The sequence below is a fragment of the Copadichromis virginalis genome, linkage group LG7, assembly GCF_057382275.1.
Source record: "Copadichromis virginalis isolate Kocher_CV1m ecotype Utaka linkage group LG7, C_Virginalis_male_GT1.1, whole genome shotgun sequence".
NCBI classification, from domain to species: Eukaryota; Metazoa; Chordata; class Actinopteri; order Cichliformes; family Cichlidae; genus Copadichromis; species Copadichromis virginalis.
The window spans coordinates 21,704,611-21,725,301 of NC_140624.1; the positions used below are offsets into that span (position 1 = coordinate 21,704,611).

Consider the following 20,691-nt stretch of genomic DNA (forward strand, 5'->3'; position numbering starts at 1 on the left):
AATCTCAGTAAATTCTCGATTTAACAAGGTGACAATTACTTTTTCACACAGGGCCAGGAAGGTCTGGAAAGAGCTTTTTCCTCCAAGAAATGAAATCATCATTCAAAAACTGCACTTTGCAATTACTCGGGTCATCTTTGTCTATTATTAAAATTTGTTTGATGATCTGAAATATGTATTACAAATATGCAAAAAAAAGAAGATAAGAAACCAGGAAGAGGGCAAATTATTTTATTTTTTTTGCAGATTTTACTGATTCTATACATGCGGTTTTGTGTTTCCAGTGAAGTTGCAGCTCTCTTTCCAGTCATGTAAACTGGTAAGGCTAGTTGATCAGGACTTTATTCAAAGTAGGATGATGCCAGTAGTTGTTTTGTCTCGTGAGTGACTGCACTGCATGCTCATAGGGTGGCTGTAGCTCAGGACGTAGAGCAGAACATCTACTAGCCAGAAGGGTTGTGGTTTGATCCTGCATCCATCAGAGTGTGAATGTTCGATAGTAAAAAAGTGCTTGTATGAATGTGAGGGAGTGGGTGAATGATGCATGTTGGATAAAGCGTTTTGAGTGCGCAGGTAGAGTAGAAAGGTGCTATTGCTACCATTGTCACTGAAGCAACTCATACATGTGAACGCTGTTTCTCTCATTGTGGTGCTTTCACCAAACTATTCCTTTGAAATGATGTTTTGATGACCAGGGCACTTTCACTTTAAATTCATGTAATCGAGAAATGAGCGCAGAGACTATTTGTTTCCATTTTTTATTGTGTGTTCTCATTGAACATGAACATTTAATCGATGCAACTGATGACTAACTCCTACTTAAACAACCGACACCGGGATTGTACGTATGGATATGGAGATACCCAGCTACTGTACTGCTGACACAATATTCACTATTAATAACCAGATTACAGAGACATCGCTATGGGATACTAAGCAGGCTGATGCTGAGAGATAATACAGGATACGTCGCAAATGCATTAGCATGTTAGCATGATGTGTTGTTGGGTTTAAATGAGCTGTGGCCCAAATGGGCGTCTGCCTCGGTCTGATGAAGGTCGTAGCGCTTCACTCCCGGACATAAATCCTTGTGCACACTACGTCATCCGCACCAAAAATCTGGAGGGGACAAAAAGATAATTTCATCCATGTGATAGTGATTAACGCTTATAATGGTCACATTTTGAAACTTCAACAAGCCTGCCTAAAAGTCCTAAGGCATTTGGACTTTTTCAGTTTTTGAGTGTGCAAATAAGTGCACACTAAATCTTTCTGAAAGAATGTGACTTTATCCTCTGTTCTAAACACACTGAGATGACAAAAGCCGAGCCTTGAGCTAATGCAAACATTTTTTTCCCCCTTTGCACAAAGACACAGACACCGCAGCATAGTTTGTGTTGACATGCAGGACCACAAAATACCAGAAAATATGTGTTCTCAACCGATCTCCCAGGACTGATCATGAACAGGTTTTGTATTTCACATGAGAGTACTGATGTGTTTCCTGTAGTCTTATTACTGTTGAAGTGCAATGGACTCATTTGGAAATGGCTTATGTCTGTTTCTGAATATGTCCTTTGTTTGCTATGAAATTGAATTTCATTTGTTCTCCACTGTTTTCTTTATAAATTTAAAGTTTATATGCTTTTTTTAAAATAAATTTCTGCTGTATATACAGGAGAATTTCCAGAATTTTTTTTTCTTTAAATAGAGTGGCACAGGTGGGCCTAAGACAGGAATTTAAAAATGTTCTCTTAAACCATTTAAACAACAGTGAGGTATCTGAGGGGGAATCAGGGGTGGTGTCCTCAAAGAAATTGTCTACAGAACCAAAAATCTGTGCCAAAGGTGACAAAAAGATTCTAGTTTCTCAGTTTCCCCCTCGCTCACATCCAGAATCTGATGATAGCTGCTGAATTCTTTGGTCAAAAATCATACTAGCAGTTGTTCACTGTTAAACTTTAAATGGGTGTTCAGTTCAGTTCAATTTTATTATATTTATATAGCATCAATCATAACAAGGCGTTTTATATTGTAAGATAAAGACCAACCCTACAATAATACAGAGAAAACACCAACAGTCAGAGAACCTCTTTGAGCAAACACTTGGTGACAGTGGGAAGGAAAAACTTCCTTTTAACAGGAAGTCCAAGGAGCTTGAAAAGAAAAGCGTCTGGACTTCTTTAGGTTTCTTGATTTGATTGATTTCTTTACTTCTTGATTTCAAGAAACTTAAAGAAGTCCAGATGCTTTTCTTTCCAAGCTCATTAGACTACGATCACCTGGATGACTGAGGACCTTCACAGACCTTTTAACAGGAAGGAAACCTACAGCAGAACAAAGGCTCAGAGAGAGGCAGCCATGTGCCGTGCGACGGGTTGGAAGTGAGGGGAGGGAGACGGGACAAAAGACACACCGTGGAGGAGAGACAGAGGTTAATAATAACTAATAATAAATGCAAAGTGCTGTATAAACGCAGAGTGCATCACGGGAAGCCCCCAGCAGCGACAACCACATGTCATACGGCTGAGAGTGGTTTGAGTCTGCCCCTGCTTTCCTGTCCTTTCTTCACTGAGCCTATCAAATAAAGCTGAAAAAGGCCCCCCAAAAAACCTATATGCTTGATCTTTTTGATCAAGCATATAGGTTGATCAAAAAGATCAACCTAATCTTAAAAGCCTAATCTTAAAAGTAGAGATAGTGACTGTCTCCCAAATCCAAACTGGAAATGGTTCCACTGAAGAGGGGCCTGAAAGTTAAAGTTAAAGGTGCAGGTAACAGTGCACATGACTCCCACCCACTGGGATCTGAATTGCGTTGTATAGATTTCATACTAGAGAGCTGGCAGGATAAAAATATCTGATGTCTGTGCCTGACATTTATGTTTCCACACACGCCTCCATCGAATAACATCTAGAAAGGTTCTGGGCTGTGACACATGTGTTATAATGGTTTTAGACTCATATTAATAGGTTTCCCATTTTATTTTTGGCCATTTAGTTGTCAATCAGAGTGATTGAAAGATACTTGCAAATCGACTTACTTTCTCCTTAGAAAGTATTCTTGCTTTGAATTCTGAACCAAACAACAATCTGCTTTTTTCTTCAGGATAATGTCAAAAGAATAAGATTATGTGGGCTGAAGAAGAAAACTTTTCTCCTTTTAATAGTGAAGTATGTGCCACTACATCAGTGTCACATTTATGCTCATCAGTCTGGGTCTACCTCACACTGCCGATGATGAAACCAAAGGAAACTTCTGAATGACTGATTTATGCACAGCTCGAGCCCAGCCTTCTGTTCTCTGATTTCATTTCAAGATGATGCAGCTGCAAAAAGACGTCCACACAACAACTTTATCCCTCAAGTATTTCCAGACTTAAACCAATTAAACGGATCATGCAAATCATATGGAAATGTGCCCTAGTTATGTGCCACATTCAGACCATTGCTGTGTGATCTTGAGTCTTCCTTTGAGTCAGGAGCTGAAGCTCTGCTATTGTTAGTCGCTTTTTTTTTTTTTAAAGCAGATAGCTTCAAATTAGATTCACACAATATTTCTTTCGGGTTTTGCAGCTCCTTGTCTGACAGAAAGGCATCTGGGTGTGAAGATGACTCGTGGCTCTCTCGTTCTCGTAATGGTGCTTCATGACGTGCTGAACAATTAGTAAATGATGCCTCTGTTCGTTCAGTGATTTAGAAATAAAGCAATCAAGAGTGTTGGCTTTCCGCTTCAATGAGTTTAAAAAAACATAAACCATGTAAACCTGCTTGTTTAGTGTGTGGTGTGTTTCTGTTTCTGTTTGTTGAATTTCTTGTTTCGTGTTTCTAATAGTCTTATTTTCCCAGTGTTCCCAGTAGTGTTTATGCATTTATTTCCCTTACATTTCATCTGCCTTCTGTCTTGCATTTGGTCTTTGCAATTTTATAACAAATTATGGAGATAAAAAGTCTGGAGGGTTTTTAAAAAAAATGTTTTTTAAAGTTTAACATTTGGTAATCCTGCTTAAGAACTCTTATAATCTGTCCAGTGAGATGAAATGCAAACCAAAGGAGCCTATCAGAGACCTATCAGAGTATAGTGCATTAGTTGCCTAAACCTATCCGCAGATGGCTCCAAATGTAATCCAGGCAGCGATTATGTTTGCCACTCCAAAGTCATTTTAGTAATCTATAGACCAGAGCGTAGACCACTGAGTCAAGGTTAGACATCAGCCTGGCAGATCAGATGATGTCTCAGCTGACAGCCTTGCGTGAGTCCTATCCTGTCACATCCCCCATGCTGTTTAATCAGCTTCAGCTTGTGCACATGTGCTGCTTCTCTGCAAGCCCCTTTGAAACCCAGAGGTTAATGGCAAGGCAATGGCACACTACTCCTTAGTATTATCATGGATGGACAGTTTAAATTACATTGCATATCATTCTTTAAACTCTACATATTATTCTTTAAACTCTACAGTAGCATGGACAAATGTGGCTTCAAGCTTCTCTGACTGTGTAGCGACGTACATGGATAATAACAGTGAGGAGAGCTGAGAAGCACAGAGAGTGAGCTTCTGTCACAGTTCAGCAGGATCACTCTCCGTAAGTGTGTGAATGCTTCAGCTCCTCCACAGCAGCATGGCTACCAGAGGGGCAAGCTCTGTAACACATTTTGCTTTTATCGCCTCGAGAAGAATTCATATGTTCAGCCTCCTCAGCTTGTCAGTTTGAACGAGGAGCTTCGAGCAAAATACTATTTAGACACTGAGGATTTGATTTAAGCTGTTTCTTGCTTGATTCTGGCCTGTAATATAGAGCTATATAAACATTCTGTGATGACTTATTTTCAGCATCTAAACCTTCCATATTGTTTCAGGCTTTGGCCTTTTGGATATTCATCTCATAAGAACAACAGGAATGAGTGTGGGAGCGCTGAACATTGAGAATAGAAAGCTGTTGAGGCCCTGAGAACTGGTCTTCTGATGCGTTGCTCTGCTCCCCTGCACGTCATTTGAGGGGCTTCAGACCCATTGACTCCTGCCCATATTAATCTGGATAAATACAGGGGGTATTACTGCAATGTCAGCGTAGCAGCCCCTCTTGTTCTCTTTTCACATCTCTCTGCGGGGTGGATGAAAGCTTGCCTCCTTGGTAAACAGCCTCTCTCATTTCCTTTATGGATGAATCTCCAGGGTGACTTCATACACTCACTGCCTGAGTTTTATTAACCATTTCTCAAACAGAGTACACTAGTTGCTCAAAAGGCACATCTTAATGCATCTGATGTCTTCTGGGTCCAAGCCGTGATGCCTTACAGAAGAAACCTTACAGATCCTGCTCTCGATCCGTGTAAAATAACATTTTTAGGCGAACATTCATTCTTTGTCTTTCTCTTCATTTAGCCTCGACTTTTCTGCTTTTGTGTTGGTAAAGTTGCTTTGGGGTTTTTTTCTAAGCAACAGTGGTCATCTATTAAGAGGCTTTCAGTGAGAAGATGACTTATTAGTGTGCGCTCACCAGTGTGAGCTCATCTCCATTCAGCTCTCGGGTCCAGAAGGTCTTGGGGCCGTCACCATCCACCAGAGTCTGCTGACAGTGAATTTTGTTCTCTGACTCCCAGGTGGCGAGGCTCTGGGAAGACAGGGACAAAAAGGCACCAGGGTCAGCACGATTTTCTAGAAGATATATATTCATGTTGCACTTTTACACTGTTTCAGGGTGTGCAATGTGATCATTTCCCAAATGGGCTTTTTGAATTTTACCCTTAATGCATGTCAGCATCAGCACTAAGTTGATTTAGCCAGAAGTGAGTTTTGCTCACAGACTGCATGTCAAAGATGCATTCAGCATTTTGACCGCCGCCATCTTGTTTTGTTTTTTTAAACTACGCATTATGAGAAACCGAAGAATGCTGTGTGTTCAGACACTGCTGACTTGCCAATCACAAGGTAGCACACCCTAAAACATGTCCAGCTTTAACATGAGTTTCATTCTAAATGGGAGCAATAATTTCAAACATGAACATTAAGCTATGCTGAACAATAACTAAAAGTAGTAACTGAGATCATAAATACACAAGGAAAATCTTTACCGAGCTCATAAATCAGAGAACACGAGAAAGACTTCTGAGAAACTTCTGAGAAATCGCCATTAGAAAGAAATGTAGGATTTAACCTTTTATTACCCAGACAGCTCACAGGCCACGTGGACTTAGTTTCAAATTTTGGCTGTAAAATGACCAAAATTACAGAATTACCAAAAATGACCAAAATGGTTGATGAGTTACAGTAATGTAAGGGTACTGTGTACACAGCAGAACTCTGTGAATGCATAAAGGTTTCACATTTGGTTGATATATAGTTCCCAAGCTTGATGTTTTACTGTATATTTAAAATATCAATATAGCAACGATTTGTAGAACATTTACACATTTACCAATTTTAAACTCATTTGCCAGCATTAATGTATCTTCAGTCTAGCCATGTACTGGTTCAGTGGACGTATTCGCCAATAACCTGACTGAACAACTTTATGCGGCCACACATGAATTAGAACAAGAAGCAAAGCTGCTTACAAACACTTGATGCATGTAACACATTACAGCCAGTCCTGGCAGACCTCCATTGGCTTCACATTTGCTAAAAAATCCAACACAGCCTACTTGAGAGAAAAAAACCCCAAAAAGGTCAGCGTATATAATTTAGACGGTGTGGGACTCATAAACTGCCCTTGTAGTTCATTTCAGCTGTCCACTGTTTCCACAGCTGTTCTGTTAAATAAACTGTATGATATTTTAGGAAATGTGCTTCTCTTTCTAGATACGAATTCATTGAGGAGTCATTTTACATCATACATGTTAATTTACTCTTTGTTGTAATTTTACTCAGATTTCATATATTTAAAAATGAGAGAAGAATTCAGAATTAGAGAACTTTTTTTTCTAGTTTAATCAGTGTCACTGGCATCTACCGGTTTAACAGAGTGAAGCAGGGAGGTATGCAGTTTAGCACAAAGACTGGAAACTCAGTGTACCACCAGCTCTATTATAACACCAAATGTTTTATTTTGTTAATCCATTATTTTATTGAATTTAACAAAATATCAGAGTGTAACTGGTGGCTAGGTTGTCACTCAAGAATAAAAACACTGCCTTATTCTTCTCTGACTCTGATTTCCCACAGTTGAAGTTTGCTTCGTCTCCATACAACCAGCTGCATTTTTCATTTCAGCATTGCATCCTAATTAGCTAAGTGATCTCACTCCAAAGCCTGGAACTGATCAAAGCTGTCAAAGCATTATCCAAGACTGCATTTAAGCTTAAAAAACCCTAAAAAAATCTCTACAATATGAACTCTCACATGGTGGAGTATTTGTGTTTTGATTTCTGATCATTTGTTTGATAGTTTGTGCTATTTTGTAATTCGAAAAAAGCACCATTCCTCTGATTTGAATTCAGCAGCCACCTCGGTTTCTCAGAGGCAAATGTTAATCACCATATCAAAGGTAGCCAAAGCCATCACAGATCCCCGCGGGCTGCCGTCCACAGTCTTTGCCAAGCTGAAGAACAGCAGGGCTTTCTTCCAGCGTTCCCTCTGTTTATCAGCCACGACAGCAAGGCTGATATGGTTTTTCACTTTGTAACTCTGTGTGTATCAGTAGCAAGTCTTAGAGAGATTTCCTGTAGCAGGAACTATACCACAAAGACTTTATATGGTGCTCATATTTATATATCTGTGGACAGATTTTACCAAACGTCACATGCAGTAACAGCTGTGCAGCTGACATAAAAAATAAAAAGGTCAGCTGATGATATTCCTGCCAGATCATCTACTACTTTCTTTCTTTAGCTCTTTTTTCCACTCTTTGCCTTTTTTCTTTTTTCTTCATTTGATCTTTCTTTTGCTTTCCTAGTCACAGATAAATTCTCATGCATCCTAAGTGCTTATGTACACACATTTGAGGCCAAGACCAATGTCTGCAGCATGTGTTTCACCTTTTCCAGTGTTGTCTGTAGTGTTTTACTTATCAGAAAATCCCCTGTCTTTGCTTTTCTTTTAGTCTCTCATGTTTTACCAGATGCAAATAATATGATGGGATGTGGAGGGAAAACATCTCATTTCCTGTTAAGGTTTAAAGTTTTATGTTGGATTTTTCAAGCTTTCTTTCAGAGCCCAAAATAACACTCTCGCTCAGCTTCCTCCCACAGTTTGATCACATTATCTCTCTAACGGCAGTGTTTATCCTTTGCCTTTCCTTGCAGCTGCCAGAAGACAAATGACGTGTCAGACTGGTAAAGAGAGGGCAGATGCACAGTTTTTTCTAAGAACCGTTTAAAACGGACTCCTACAAAAAGATGACAGATATTTGAAAAGAAAATCGCAACCTCTTTAGTGATAGATTCCCACGGGAACTTATGGTCACAAATTGTCATTTCGTTCATCTAATATGCGTCTTTGCAATTTTTTCATTGTTTCAAAATGGCTTTTGCGGGCATATTTTTCAGTATCCCATAATAATATCATATGAGCATATGAGAAAATAGAGAAGAAAAAAAGCTAATGTTGGCTGTTAAATTTCAGAATCTTTAGATTATTATCCATCAATGAATATCTCAGTGTAAACCTGTGTAACTGTGGTGGGTCTCAGACCCCAGAGTTAGTGTTCTTCCGCCATTATCATAATAATGTTGAGCAAGGATCAACATCGCAATTGACCAATCATGTTGTTGTGATGTCATAGCTTTGCATGTGGGGAAAAAGAAAAAAATGTGATTGATTATACAAAACTCCCTTGTGGTAAAAATGGTAAACATTTCCACTCTTTTCTTTATTAATTTATACAATGTAATAAACACTTTACCAAGCAGCATATCCGATCTGTATGGAAGCCCGTTTCCGCCACTAAAAAAAAAAAAAAAAGGATCCATAACTCAAAATTTCGAGTTATTTTCTCGAAATTTCGAGTTATTATCTCGAAATTTTGAGTTTTTTTTCTCGAAATTTCGAGTTATTATCTCGAAATTTCGACATATTAACTCAAAATTTTGAGAAAAGCAACTCGAAATTTCGAGTTAGCGCTGCCAATCAGTAATCTACGTGAATGACGTCATTTCCATGTTACCCGGAAGCTGAAGCCCTCAGCTACAAATGCTACAGCTAAGCTACCGGTATTACATCCAGTCGTGAATGCACAGATTGCTGAGTGTTTTCAGCCTGGCTTCACAAATGATGAAATCCCTGTGTTATTAGCTGAATCACATGGTGTTACTATCAGCAAACATACTTTAATTTGTTGGGATCCGTTTTTGAGTGCGCGGTCCTGCGCCATATGCTTCCGGGTAACAAGAAAGCGACCTCATTCACGTATATTTTTGATTGGCAGAGCTAACTCGAAATTTTGAGAAAAGTAACTCGAAATTTCGAGTTATATTTCTCGAAATTTCGAGATAATAACTCGAAATTTCGAGAAAATAACTCGAAATTTCGAGTTATGGATACTAGCTTTTTTTTTTTTTTTAGTGGCGGAAACGGGCTTCCATAGCTCTGACATCCGAGCGTTAGCTAGCTTTAAGGCTAGTGCTAATTGAACGCGATTGGTCAGTTGCACTGCTGATCTTGTACCAGCATTATTACGATGGTGTACAAACAATACCACTGCATCAGATTAACATATCATAATTGCATCATTTCCTATATTTTTTGTCATTGAAAGCATCGCTCTTTAGGTTGAAGTGCTACACACAACATTAGGTGGAATTATGAAAATCACTGGGTATTTATTAAAGCGTTTGACACAGCAGTATTTTTCTAAGATGTACATCGAGGTCATGTGAAACTTGACTAAGCAAAAGGTAAACGGTCCACCCTTAGAAAGAAATTTTTATCATTAGCCGGTGTTACAGTGGTTCGTTAGCAAAAAAGACACCACCATCATCAGTGCTGCCCATCAGCATAAATGAAGAAAGTGCTCTTTGCTATGTTGTGCTCAGATGATTTTTTACATTTACAAATGCAAAAACCACAATTGCAGGTAGTAAATTACCTGATAATAACCACCTCTCTCCACTAAAGCGTATCTCCTTTAACTTTCGCTGTCACCTCTGGCATTGACAGGAAGCACCTTATCAGTTACCACACTTGCACAGATTAACCGGAGCTTTTTAACCTTGTGGTGGTGTTAATAAGCCCTCTGCTCTTCACAAGGTGCAGATCAGTTTGTAATCCTTTTAACCACTGGTGCAGCCAAGCCTGAAGGCTAAAACCCACTAAGGGCTTCTCTGCCAACCTCATCCACCTGAGACCTCGCCAACACCCGCGCACTCCCTCTCGCCCCTGTGGCACATGTGCCAGGGTCAGCGGGTCCTGCCTTCTGCAGGTTTTGCTCTAGGATTGTGTAATAATTGCCACACAAGGGAACAGCAGGCTTGCTGCTGACCACCATTGCTTCATTTTTACCTTGAAATATGCAGCAGTATTTTTAATTGTGTTTAAAATAAAATCGTGATTATGTGGGGCATTTCATCACCTTTCATCTCCTTACAGCTTTACTGTTTTGATTTAAAGCCTTAAGCTAAACAGCTGTTTTAAGACAAAGGGGGCATTAAAGCCTTGCCAGCAACAAACTGCAGGGAGCTCAGTGGTAATAATGGTCTATTTAGTAGTTTAATACACAGTAAGTGGTTAAATAAGCTTAAGATTGGGTGCATATTGGAAAGACCGGCTTCAAATAAATAATAGTGTTGCTTTATCTGTAAATTGGCAACTGCTAAAAAATAATTCTCCTTGTAATGTTGAACCATCAATGCTATACAGTGTTTTCAGTTTCAGCCTCCCGTGAGTGTCCGGGATTTGTTCAGCACTGTTTGCATAACCCCTAATTAGTGGCTGAACTCAGTCCAACACTGAGGTTGTTGTCATTTTCTTTTCTGTGAAAATGTCCTGCTGGTTTGCAACCATCTCCTCTTTTTTCACTTGTTTCAGGCACTCTGTGGTCTCAGGAGAGAAACATGGGATCAGTCAGAATGCAGAACGAGAAGAATTTGCTGCACATCAAAACTAGCTAGAAGACTTTTTTTGTTATTATTATTTATATTATAATTTAAAATATTTGGTCCCGTGCTGAATTTGTAAGTCTTGCAAAGACGTGAACATTATCTAATTTTTGGACAAGCCCTTGTTGGTGGTAAGACATTTCTTGAAGTTGGTCAGTTTGCAGACATCTCAGGGTGGACTCCTTTAGGTTTCTTGGCTGCTGCTCAACAACTTGAAGGACTGAAGTCTGGAGACTAGCTAGGCCACTCCATGACCTTAATGTGTTCTTCTTTAGCCGCTCCTTTGTTGGAATGGCTGTTTTGGGTCTTTGTCTTGCTGGAAGACCCATCCATGACCCATTTTCAGTGTTCGGGCTGAGGGAAGGAGGTTCTTATCCTCCGTCTTTTTTTTGTTGTTATTCTGTCTCCAGTAAAATGAAGCTGCCATAAAAAATATGTACAGTTCATTTCTTCGTGAGTGAACAAACAAATTCAGAAGTGGATTGAATAATTATTTCCCCTACTGTGCATGCTATAACACAAATTTGATTAAGCCAAACACAATAAATATAAACCCCTATTTAAAGTGGCCCGACAGCCACTTTAATTTAAAGACAATTTTACATTTAAATCCAGGGTCAGGCACACCTCTGCCTGTACCTTTTGTCTTTCATAAAGCCTTTCGCCCCTAAATGCAGTGACGCTGATGCGCTAGCTCAAGCAACCAGAGGTGAGAAATGTGTGACGGTAACTTGACTTGTCGCCTTCCTAGCAGAGATGCTGAGAGCTGTGTAGCCCAGCCCCAGGGCTCAGACAGAGGGAGCCAACGCTGTCATATAAAATGGGTCATGTCTGCTCCCCCTGGCTGCAACATGTAGATCAAACCATAAAACAAAAGGTAAAGACAACAAGTCTGTGTGTCACATGTTATCCGGTGAGTGCAGCTAAAGCATTCAGGTATTATCTGCAGTGCTACAGAGAGAGAGATACAAGGCTCAAACTGTTAATGAGTTCAGTCCAAATACCCACAGGGATGCTGTGGTTTGGGATAAATACACACTGTATCTCCAATTTCTCAGGCTTTGGGCTGAATTATATTGACTAGCACATGCATGCAATTACACAGTTTCCTTTCCGTGTGCAGAATTTCTTCTCCACAAGCAGGAATTTCACTCGTCCTGTTGCCCAGGAATATTTTGGGATGTTAACTTTTCCATTACAGATTTGAAAATGGAACCAGACAACTGTCTAGCTTTTTGGAAGAGCAAGCTGGCGGGGAAATTACGTAATACAGGATAAAGAAAAGCAGCTTGAAAACTTGCTACTGAATGTCGACGGCCAATTCTAATAAAAAGAAAAAAGGTCTCTAAACGACTTCAGTCCCTCACGAATAGATGATAAAGGTATAGCGTGTTTTTTGATCATTTATGAGACTTGCAATGAAGTAGATTAACATTAAAAGGGAACCTCTTTATGTTTTAATGATGGTTGCTAATATTACCATTAACAGAGTTTTATATATGGAGTTCATGTAGGTTCATGTGTGTACTGTACAAGTAAACCCAGTGAGCCAGTGGGTAAGACTAATCTCTGTATGATGTTAACTAGTGGCAGTATTCCCAATATAGGGATGTCAGGTGCAGATGCCCCACCCACCTGTTGTTTAAATCTTCTAAGAAGGGGCAGCCAATCGGAGGAAAGTTGTCTTAAATGGAGGAGCTAAAAGTTCAAATATTTGACAAATATTTGACAATATCTTATCAAAGTATTTTAAAAATATGACTGATCTCCAAATTCATATAGGTTTGAGAAGGTCGACAAGATTCTCATTCGCACATCTGTTATGTAACTCTCTGCACTGCACTTTCTATATTCACATAGGTGAATATACTGCAGCACAGCTCTCACTTATTCCAAGCTACTTTTCTCCTGGCACTTATAGCAGGGTGACAGCTTACTGCTAGATACAGAATCCCTCCCAGCTGCAGGATTTATGCTGTGCAGCTCCAAGTTCTTGTTGAACACAGGCAAATGTAAAAGTGACTATCTTGCTTTTAAAATGCTCGTTGCAAATCTGCACGTGTGGAAATAAAATCCTCAATTTAGTCATGTTAACTTTTATGCTCAGTTGTATGTCTCCTCTAAGTACCACAACCCAAATTAATATGTTTTTCCCTCTTACATACAATAATTTTTATATCAATTATAGGCCCAGAAAGACAGATGTTTAAATCAGTGGCTCCCAAACTTTTTTTGCTAGGCCCCCTTTGTTTTACAAGAAAAATGTTCTCGCCCCGCCCCCTTCTCGCGCGCGCGCACGCACACGCACAAACACATCCTCCGACTACACACACCCATATTTTGCTCCATTGCGGTTTATTTCACACCTCAAACATTTAGTTAACACTTAAACAAATACAAGTAATCTGCAATAAATTACAGGTAGTAATAAAATAAACTACTAACTATTTTACACTGTGTCCACATCTACACTGGTATTTTTGAAAACGCAGCTGTTTCGTCCACAAACGGCGTTTCGAATCACCGAAAACGGAGATTTTTTTAAAACACCTTTTTTGCATTATGTGGACAAGGAATACAGAGTTGGTCACGCAACATCAAAGGTATGTGCCTTTTTTCCCATCACGCTGTGCACCACGTTATTGTTTACATGAGATGAATTGCAGAATGACAGATAGAGACAAAATACTGTTAATCTGACTATCTTCAGGTTTTACAAGCTTACATATACACACGCAGTTACAGTCCCTCCATTTAGAAAGGCAGAGGCTTCATGGTGTGATTATTTTACGCATGGTTGTTTGTTTTTTTCATGTGCTATAATATTCAACATTGCTATCAATACATTTTTCAAAAAATGCCTCTGTGTGCAAAATGGGTTTAAAAACATAAACAACTGTGGGACACTGTTTGTCCGTGATTTGAACAGCCCAGTGCTTGATCCCGACACAGGGAAAACCAATTCTGCAGGGGAGACCTACCTTGGCACTTGTGCAGGTGAAACCAAAGGGCAGATATGCTTCACCAAAAGTTCATTTTTCTTCCTTCCTTCACACAGATTTGACATTTATAGCAATAAACAATATGACACCATGTATAAACTACATAAACAAAGTAACTAATGATATTACAGTAACAAATATAAAGTAGAAAAACGTCCACGTCTCCATTTACAGTACATAAATATTATCTCTGTAATATCAGGAAATGACTGAATGCAGATGATGTAAGTGACAAAAGTAAAGTGATTAATTTTCTATTAGGTCAACTTTAGAGGAGTGCAACTGATCATATGAGATCATTTTATTCGTTGATATGCAGACACAGGTGGCGCTCAGCTCTAAGAAGGTCAGTTTTCACATGGGCCTTATCAGGCTTAATCGATCCCCGCTTCCTCTTTATTTAATTGTGCAGCCTGCATATTCACTTTACGGATGATGTAAATGCCTTGTTGTTCAGATCGTATCGAGAGATGTCTCTAAGAGACGAGCTCACTATCATCACAAGCAACAGAGTACAGCTGTTAGTTCAGGATGTCTACATTTCCTCCCCTCAGATATGCAGATTGTTGTAATTATGAATTACACATTGAGTGACTGTTGCTTTACTGGGATTTGTTATTAAATGAACAATTTTATTACATCCTTAGTCCACTCTGCTCCCCCTGGGGCACACACACACACACACACACACACACACACACACACACACACACACACACACACACACATATATATATATATATATATATATATATATATATATATATATATATATATATATATATATACATATATATATATATATATATATACATTTATATGTCTGTGTCAAAACTTTAGCTGCTTTTGAGGATGAAAGAGTCCTCCCTCGGGGACTGCAGAGGTTCAGAAAGAAACTCTCACCAGTGCCCTTAATCTCTCTGCTCTGACGTGAGCATGATACCAATAGATGAGACTGTGAGGAGGTATTAATTTCTCATTCGGGCCTTTGAAACAGCTTTGAAGCTCTTGAAGACAGAAAGAATTACCAGCAGTACAAACAATGCAGACAGTTTAAAGCATGAAGCCGATTGCGTGTAATATCTGCTGGAAAAGAAGACCAAAGACAACTATTTGAGACGTACCAAAGATTACAACATTGTGCTTATATGTCACATCTTTTCATGAAATTAATGTGTTGAAGGATGCCTGCTGATTTAAACCTCACATTAGTGCATGATTGTTTTCTTTTTTCAAACAGCTGCAATGATCTGTATAAAATGCTTAAGCCAACTTTAATGAACTCTAAGGCACTTTGTCAGCAGTTCAGAGGCAATACCCACGACATCCTAACCCTTACACTTAAACTAATTCTGATTTTTTTTAAAGTTTCTATGTCCACCTTCAGGGGACTTCTGTTGCAGCACATGGGAGGCGAGTCCCCACAGTGGGTTTGTGGTCCCACAGTCACACCATTAATCAAGCTTCTCCTAACACATGGGTGACTGTAACATAAACCATCTGCTTCGCATCTTATTTGCTTCGCAGAAAAACAGCACAAAAATTATTGTGTTTGAAAAAAACAGAAAAAGATAGAGTTTAACATTTAAATGAGGGTGGGGAAAAGGGAAAGCGAAGGGGAGTAAAGCAATGTGGTTCTCATAAGCACCACAAATATAATTGAAAAATCTCAACAGCCGTGTCTTTTTTTTCCATCCAGAAATTATGACTCGATTGCTCAGTAAAATCCACACATCTTGTTTTGAAATCTCTTTCTCTCTACAGAGCTACACCTGCCTCTTGTACCACTTTACAGAAGGACATGCGGACCTCAAGGGGCTGTGCTAGTGACAGGGTATAAATATTTATGACACCTTTGTGTCTCTAAAACCACCGACATAGGTGGTTTTAGAAAGCAGAAAGAAAATAAGTTCTGCATTAAGTGATTGGTTTGTGGATTTTTCTTTTTAAGTAACTGGACTGTTTTCAAAGAGCCAGTTCTGCTGATTTTTTATTTATTTTGACAATAAATGAAAATAAAATCCTTTTGACAGTGGTGCTCCTATTCCAGACCGTCCCATTATTTTCTGTTTTTAATTTGCCAAATAATATGCAAACTTAACATTTTCAAGAACCTGAGACAAAATTGAGCGTGCTAGAACGGCCTAAAACATACCTTTAAACTAAACCAAACTAAGCCAAAAAAAATAGACTTAGTTAGTTTTAGCCTTTATTCTGGACCACGTTTAACTTAAGGTTACCACTTGATTTTTTTTTACTTCTCACCAAATTTACCTTGCATTTCCGTCCATCCACCGTCTCCTCGTCAAACTCTTCACCGATGTGGAAGTTGATTTCAGTGGTGCGCACACTGGTGGAGGTTTTGATGTAGAACTGCTCCCCGTCCTGACGGATCTCCACATGAGGGTTGGAGGCCGCTGCCACGGCCACCTTCCTCAGCATGGCGTTCACTCCTGGATGGACACGACCCGAACCAGGTCAACAAGAGGGAGAAACAAAGGTCAGTCTCACGATTGTAGCTGGGTTTCACTAATTTATAGTTTCAAAATATCCTTTATGATGTTTTAAAGTTGTTCAAACTCTCCACTATCTAAAAAACCTTTTACTTCCTCTCCCCTTATGCAATCTTTCTTCTGACTGGTTGCCCTTCACAAACAGAAGGTTTGAATAATGGTTGGGTGTGGCTTTTCTACCCAGACTCAGTGGTATGTGCTTGGAGTCACAATATGATCCCTTATGTTTGCTCTTGTTGTCTCTGGGACCCATTTTTGGTGTTCACCAAAACCAAATTTCTTTTGTTTTATTAATATTTCAATGTTGGGCTCTTTGGCTTTGGCTTGTTTTCCATTAAAAGCAAAAATTAAAACAAGTTAAGTGACTTCACAAGGTTCCACTCACATGATCAAGATGGCAAAAATTCTCTCTGCTCAGATTTTAGAAGAGAGAAGGATTTGAAAGAGTTTTCAGATTGTGAGACCTTTTGGCTTTACTGGATAGTGCAAGGCAGACAGTTGGCAGGAAAGAGGGGAGAGAGTGAGGGACACGCAGGAAATGGTTTGGATCAGACTCGAGCCTAGATCCCACAAGCAAGGACCTCAGCCTTTAATACTTGGGTCACCTGCTCAACCAGATCAGCTACACCAGCATCTTCAATTCAGAGTCTGACTCGGCGCATGAGACTGACCATCAGTCAGCTCCTAAATAAGCTGGTCAGCAGCCAGCAAGGGCAGAAATATGGATGTCAGAAATGGTCTTGCATGGTCTTCGTTTCCAAGGAATGAGCCACCCCACACGCCTGCCAGTGTGATTACTTGTGGTTCCTCTGATATTCAAAAGTAGAGTGGGAGGAAGAGCCTTTTAGCTTTCAGCCGCTCTTCTGTGGAACCTGCTCCCAGTTTGGATTCAGGAGACAGACTTTCTCTTTACTTTTCACATTAGACTTAAAACTTTCCTTTTTGATAAAGCTTATAGTGAGAGATGGATCAGGTGAACCTGAATCCTCCCCTAGTTTTGCTGCAATAGGCCTCTGGGGGTCTGGGGGCTTCCCGTGATGCACCAAGTGTTTCTTCTTCAGCTCTTTTCACTCTGTGTTTATACACCACTCTGCATTTAACTATTAGTTATTATTAATCTCTAGCTCTCTTAATCATTGTGTCTTTTGTCCTGTCTCCCTCCCCCAACCAGTCATGGCAGATGCCCCCTCCTTCCTGAACCTGGTTCTGCTGGAGTTTTTCCTTCCCACTGTCGCCAAGTGCTTGCTCAAAGGAGGACATTTAAATGTTGGGGTTTTGACTTGTACTTGAAAAGAAGTCAAATAGAGATTTCCAAAAGCAAGTCTTTTTAGTCTGTTTTAGTAAAGATACAGTGTTTCATTTTTTTTTTTTTGAAATTTTGACACATTATGAGAAAAAGTGGGAAATGCTGTTTATTCTGTACAGTAACAAGATGTAGGAAACCAGCCATTGATATACCCTCAGCCCCACCCAGATAGTCTTCTCTGGGCTTGCATGCCAGTTTCTATCAGCTCAGGACCTTAAATATAGTGAGACAAGCTGACTGCAGGTTTCCTTGTATTGGTTTGTGTTTGCATCCAAACATGTTTGAATATTAACCAAGAATGACAGCGACGCATTTGTGAGTGAAAACACAATAAATGCTCTGTGGCTCGGGCAGAGCCCACAACTATTTCACTAAACTGCACTAAACTCACTGTGAGGGATTATTCAGCCATGTCTGCAAGGAAAGGAAACAAACTGTTGAAGATGTCAGGTCAGGTCAGCGTTGACTTTCTCCTTTTGTTTGACGGGTGCAAAAGTGGTGATCCTGCACGTGGCTCCATGCAGGCGTGTGACAAGTGTTTGGCATGCCCGGTTTGAGTCCGCAAGACCATCTGGCCTTGCGTCCTGCCAAAACCCTGGCTCTTTTATGTCTCAGTGCCCTTCTCCTACCAACAGCCGACTTACAGTTCCATCCATAGACAGTTTATAAGCTTGCAAACAACATCAAGTGTTTCATTTCCCAATCCCTAATTAGCTCAGATCATTCTATCCCCAAACCGCTGTGTTAACAGTCAGGATTCAAAACACATTTGACAGTTTACTTGACCCCACCCATGGTCTAAGGAGATCACAGAGTGGTTTGGGGTTTTTTTTAGCATTAAATATGCATGAGGATCAGTGCGACCAGCAGGCTGCCCTCATGTCTAAAAAGGCTGCATTTCCTTTGAATTTAATTTGCATGCATGTCTCAAGGTCTATAAACGGTTCTAACGGTGCTAACAACTTGACTAAAGTTTCTATTGAGTATTTACAACATGCTTTGGATGCAGGTTTGCACACATCAGGTCTTTTCGTTCTGCATATTGTCCCCTCTTTCTTCAGGGGAAACCTCTGAGCCAATAAATAATTATAAAGATGTTGATGGAAAGTGGAGGCCGCAGCACTGGCATCCACGTCAGTTGCCCATCACTGCCCTCTCTCATTCTCATTGATGGGGTCCTTATGTAAGAGCTACCGGGTGATCTGACGTGGCAGATGTTAATGTGTTCCTGAATGGATGAGGTGCTAAACTAGCAGAGTGACTGATTTCCCCATTAGAGTTAAGGCCAGATCAGCTGCTGCCTGGTGAATGTCAAACGCAAAATGGGGAGGGGTTGCTGGAGAGGTGCTTTAGTGAACTTTCCAAACTCCTTAATGACTCCATATAAATAGAGGCTGGAAATGAAAGAAGTGTGATGTTAATTTATTTATCCATAAAAACTGAAACCAGCATTGTTTCAGTCTTTGCCTCGGTGATCTCCAACTAAGGCTATAGGTTCAAACCAGAAGACATTTTTCAAACATGTCAGGAGACCAGATACAGTAGATACGACCAGCATCCATATTGATATTAAATGACATAGATTAGACCTGGATGATTTTTTTTTATGCTAAAACCTGAAGTGTCCATTAACATTTTGAATCTTAATCCAGTCTTTGGTGTCAGCAGTTCGGGAGAGTTCCTGGAACCTCTCACAGTGGAACTTCTCCCTGAAGGGTTCTGCATTATTCTAAAGACAGGCGGCCCTTTGCCGTGCTCTGCCTGCCTCGGCGCTGCCAGCATGACTAAACACTGCAACACAATTGAATGACCCAGTTAAACTGGTCTGAACCTAAACCATCACAACCATCAGTTAAGATTAAGAAGAGTGAAAAAACAAAGAAAAAAGAACAGAGGCGAGAGAAAACACTGGGCTCCAGAGACCTCCCCTGGCATTAATGCATGCCCTACTTAAATGCTTAACATGAATAATGTTGTGCACCCCCCGTTTTCCTCCCCATGTAACAATACAACGTCTGTTTAGGGTGGAATTTAGCATCCACTGTTTCTTATCTCCCTTAAAGCCAAGGGTTTTCCCTGCGGCAGCATCTCTCCGTTCTCTGCCTCCTGTTCCCAGGGAGCTTCTCCGAACAATATGATGTTGTCGGAAGTCAGGAATGCCATTCCCAAAGAACAAGAAAAGCCCATTTCCTATATGGGCATGATGGATAGTCAGCCTTGCACAGAGATGTGGCTCTGGCTGTGGAGGAGACTGAGGGAAGGATAGAGAGGGCTTACCTAGAGCTTTGAGAAGTTCATCAAAATTCTCGCTCTTCTTCATCTTCCAGGTGCCAGCAAAGTTAGGCATGTCTGCTGAGGCTGAGTGAGAGGGCTCCAGAAAGAACCTGTTCCACGCTCTGATGATCTCTCCTCTGTCTCTCTTTGACTCTTTCTCACCCTCCTCTTTCGCTGCGCTCCCGTGTCCTCTGCTCTGGGCTCAGCCTCCCGCTCACACTGTTAACACCCAATTGTTTCTGTTTCTTTATTCACACAGACAGACGCTCACTCACACACACATACACACACACACTCCTGCCGCTTTTTTCATCCGTGCGTCTCGGTGTGCTGGATGCTGGATGTCTTCAGCTCCTTTTTAGCAAGTGTCTTTAATGAGAGGCAGTGCAGGTCCCTCCCCCCCTCCACCCACCGCCCGGACGCTCTGTCCCATTAATACAGGAGAACAAGACTGACACGTCTGCTCTCTCTGGGGATCAGGAAGACTAAATTCATTCTTTTAAAGAGTATTTATAGACCAGCAGCTTGTCAACAGCTGCTTTAGGAGTAGCCATAGTGTGAAAGT

General features: G+C 40.3%; 1 protein-coding gene across 1 annotated transcript; it reads right to left on the reverse strand.

The window, feature by feature from the left end:
* Positions 1-744: 744 nt before the first annotated feature.
* On the reverse strand, positions 745-20,501 carry crabp1a (cellular retinoic acid binding protein 1a). Its single transcript, XM_085462458.1, has 4 exons — positions 20,130-20,501; positions 16,308-16,486; positions 5,499-5,612; positions 745-1,119 (listed from the first exon to the last, which is right to left on the reverse strand). The coding sequence occupies exons 1-4, from the start codon at positions 20,197-20,199 to the stop codon at positions 1,069-1,071; spliced, it is 414 nt and encodes a 137-aa protein (XP_085318584.1). The 5' UTR covers positions 20,200-20,501; the 3' UTR covers positions 745-1,068.
* Positions 20,502-20,691: the final 190 nt, after the last annotated feature.

Coding starts and splice junctions, on each gene's coding strand:
- crabp1a (XM_085462458.1), bottom strand. CDS start 20,199: ATGCCTAACTTTGCTGGCACCTGGAAGATGAAGAAGAGCGAGAATTTT. Junction 5,613..16,307: donor TGGATGGACGGAAATGCAAG/GTAAATTTGGTG, acceptor CTGTCTTCCCAG/AGCCTCGCCACCTGGGAGTC. Junction 1,120..5,498: donor ATGGAGATGAGCTCACACTG/GTGAGCGCACAC, acceptor TGTCCCCTCCAG/ATTTTTGGTGCGGATGACGT.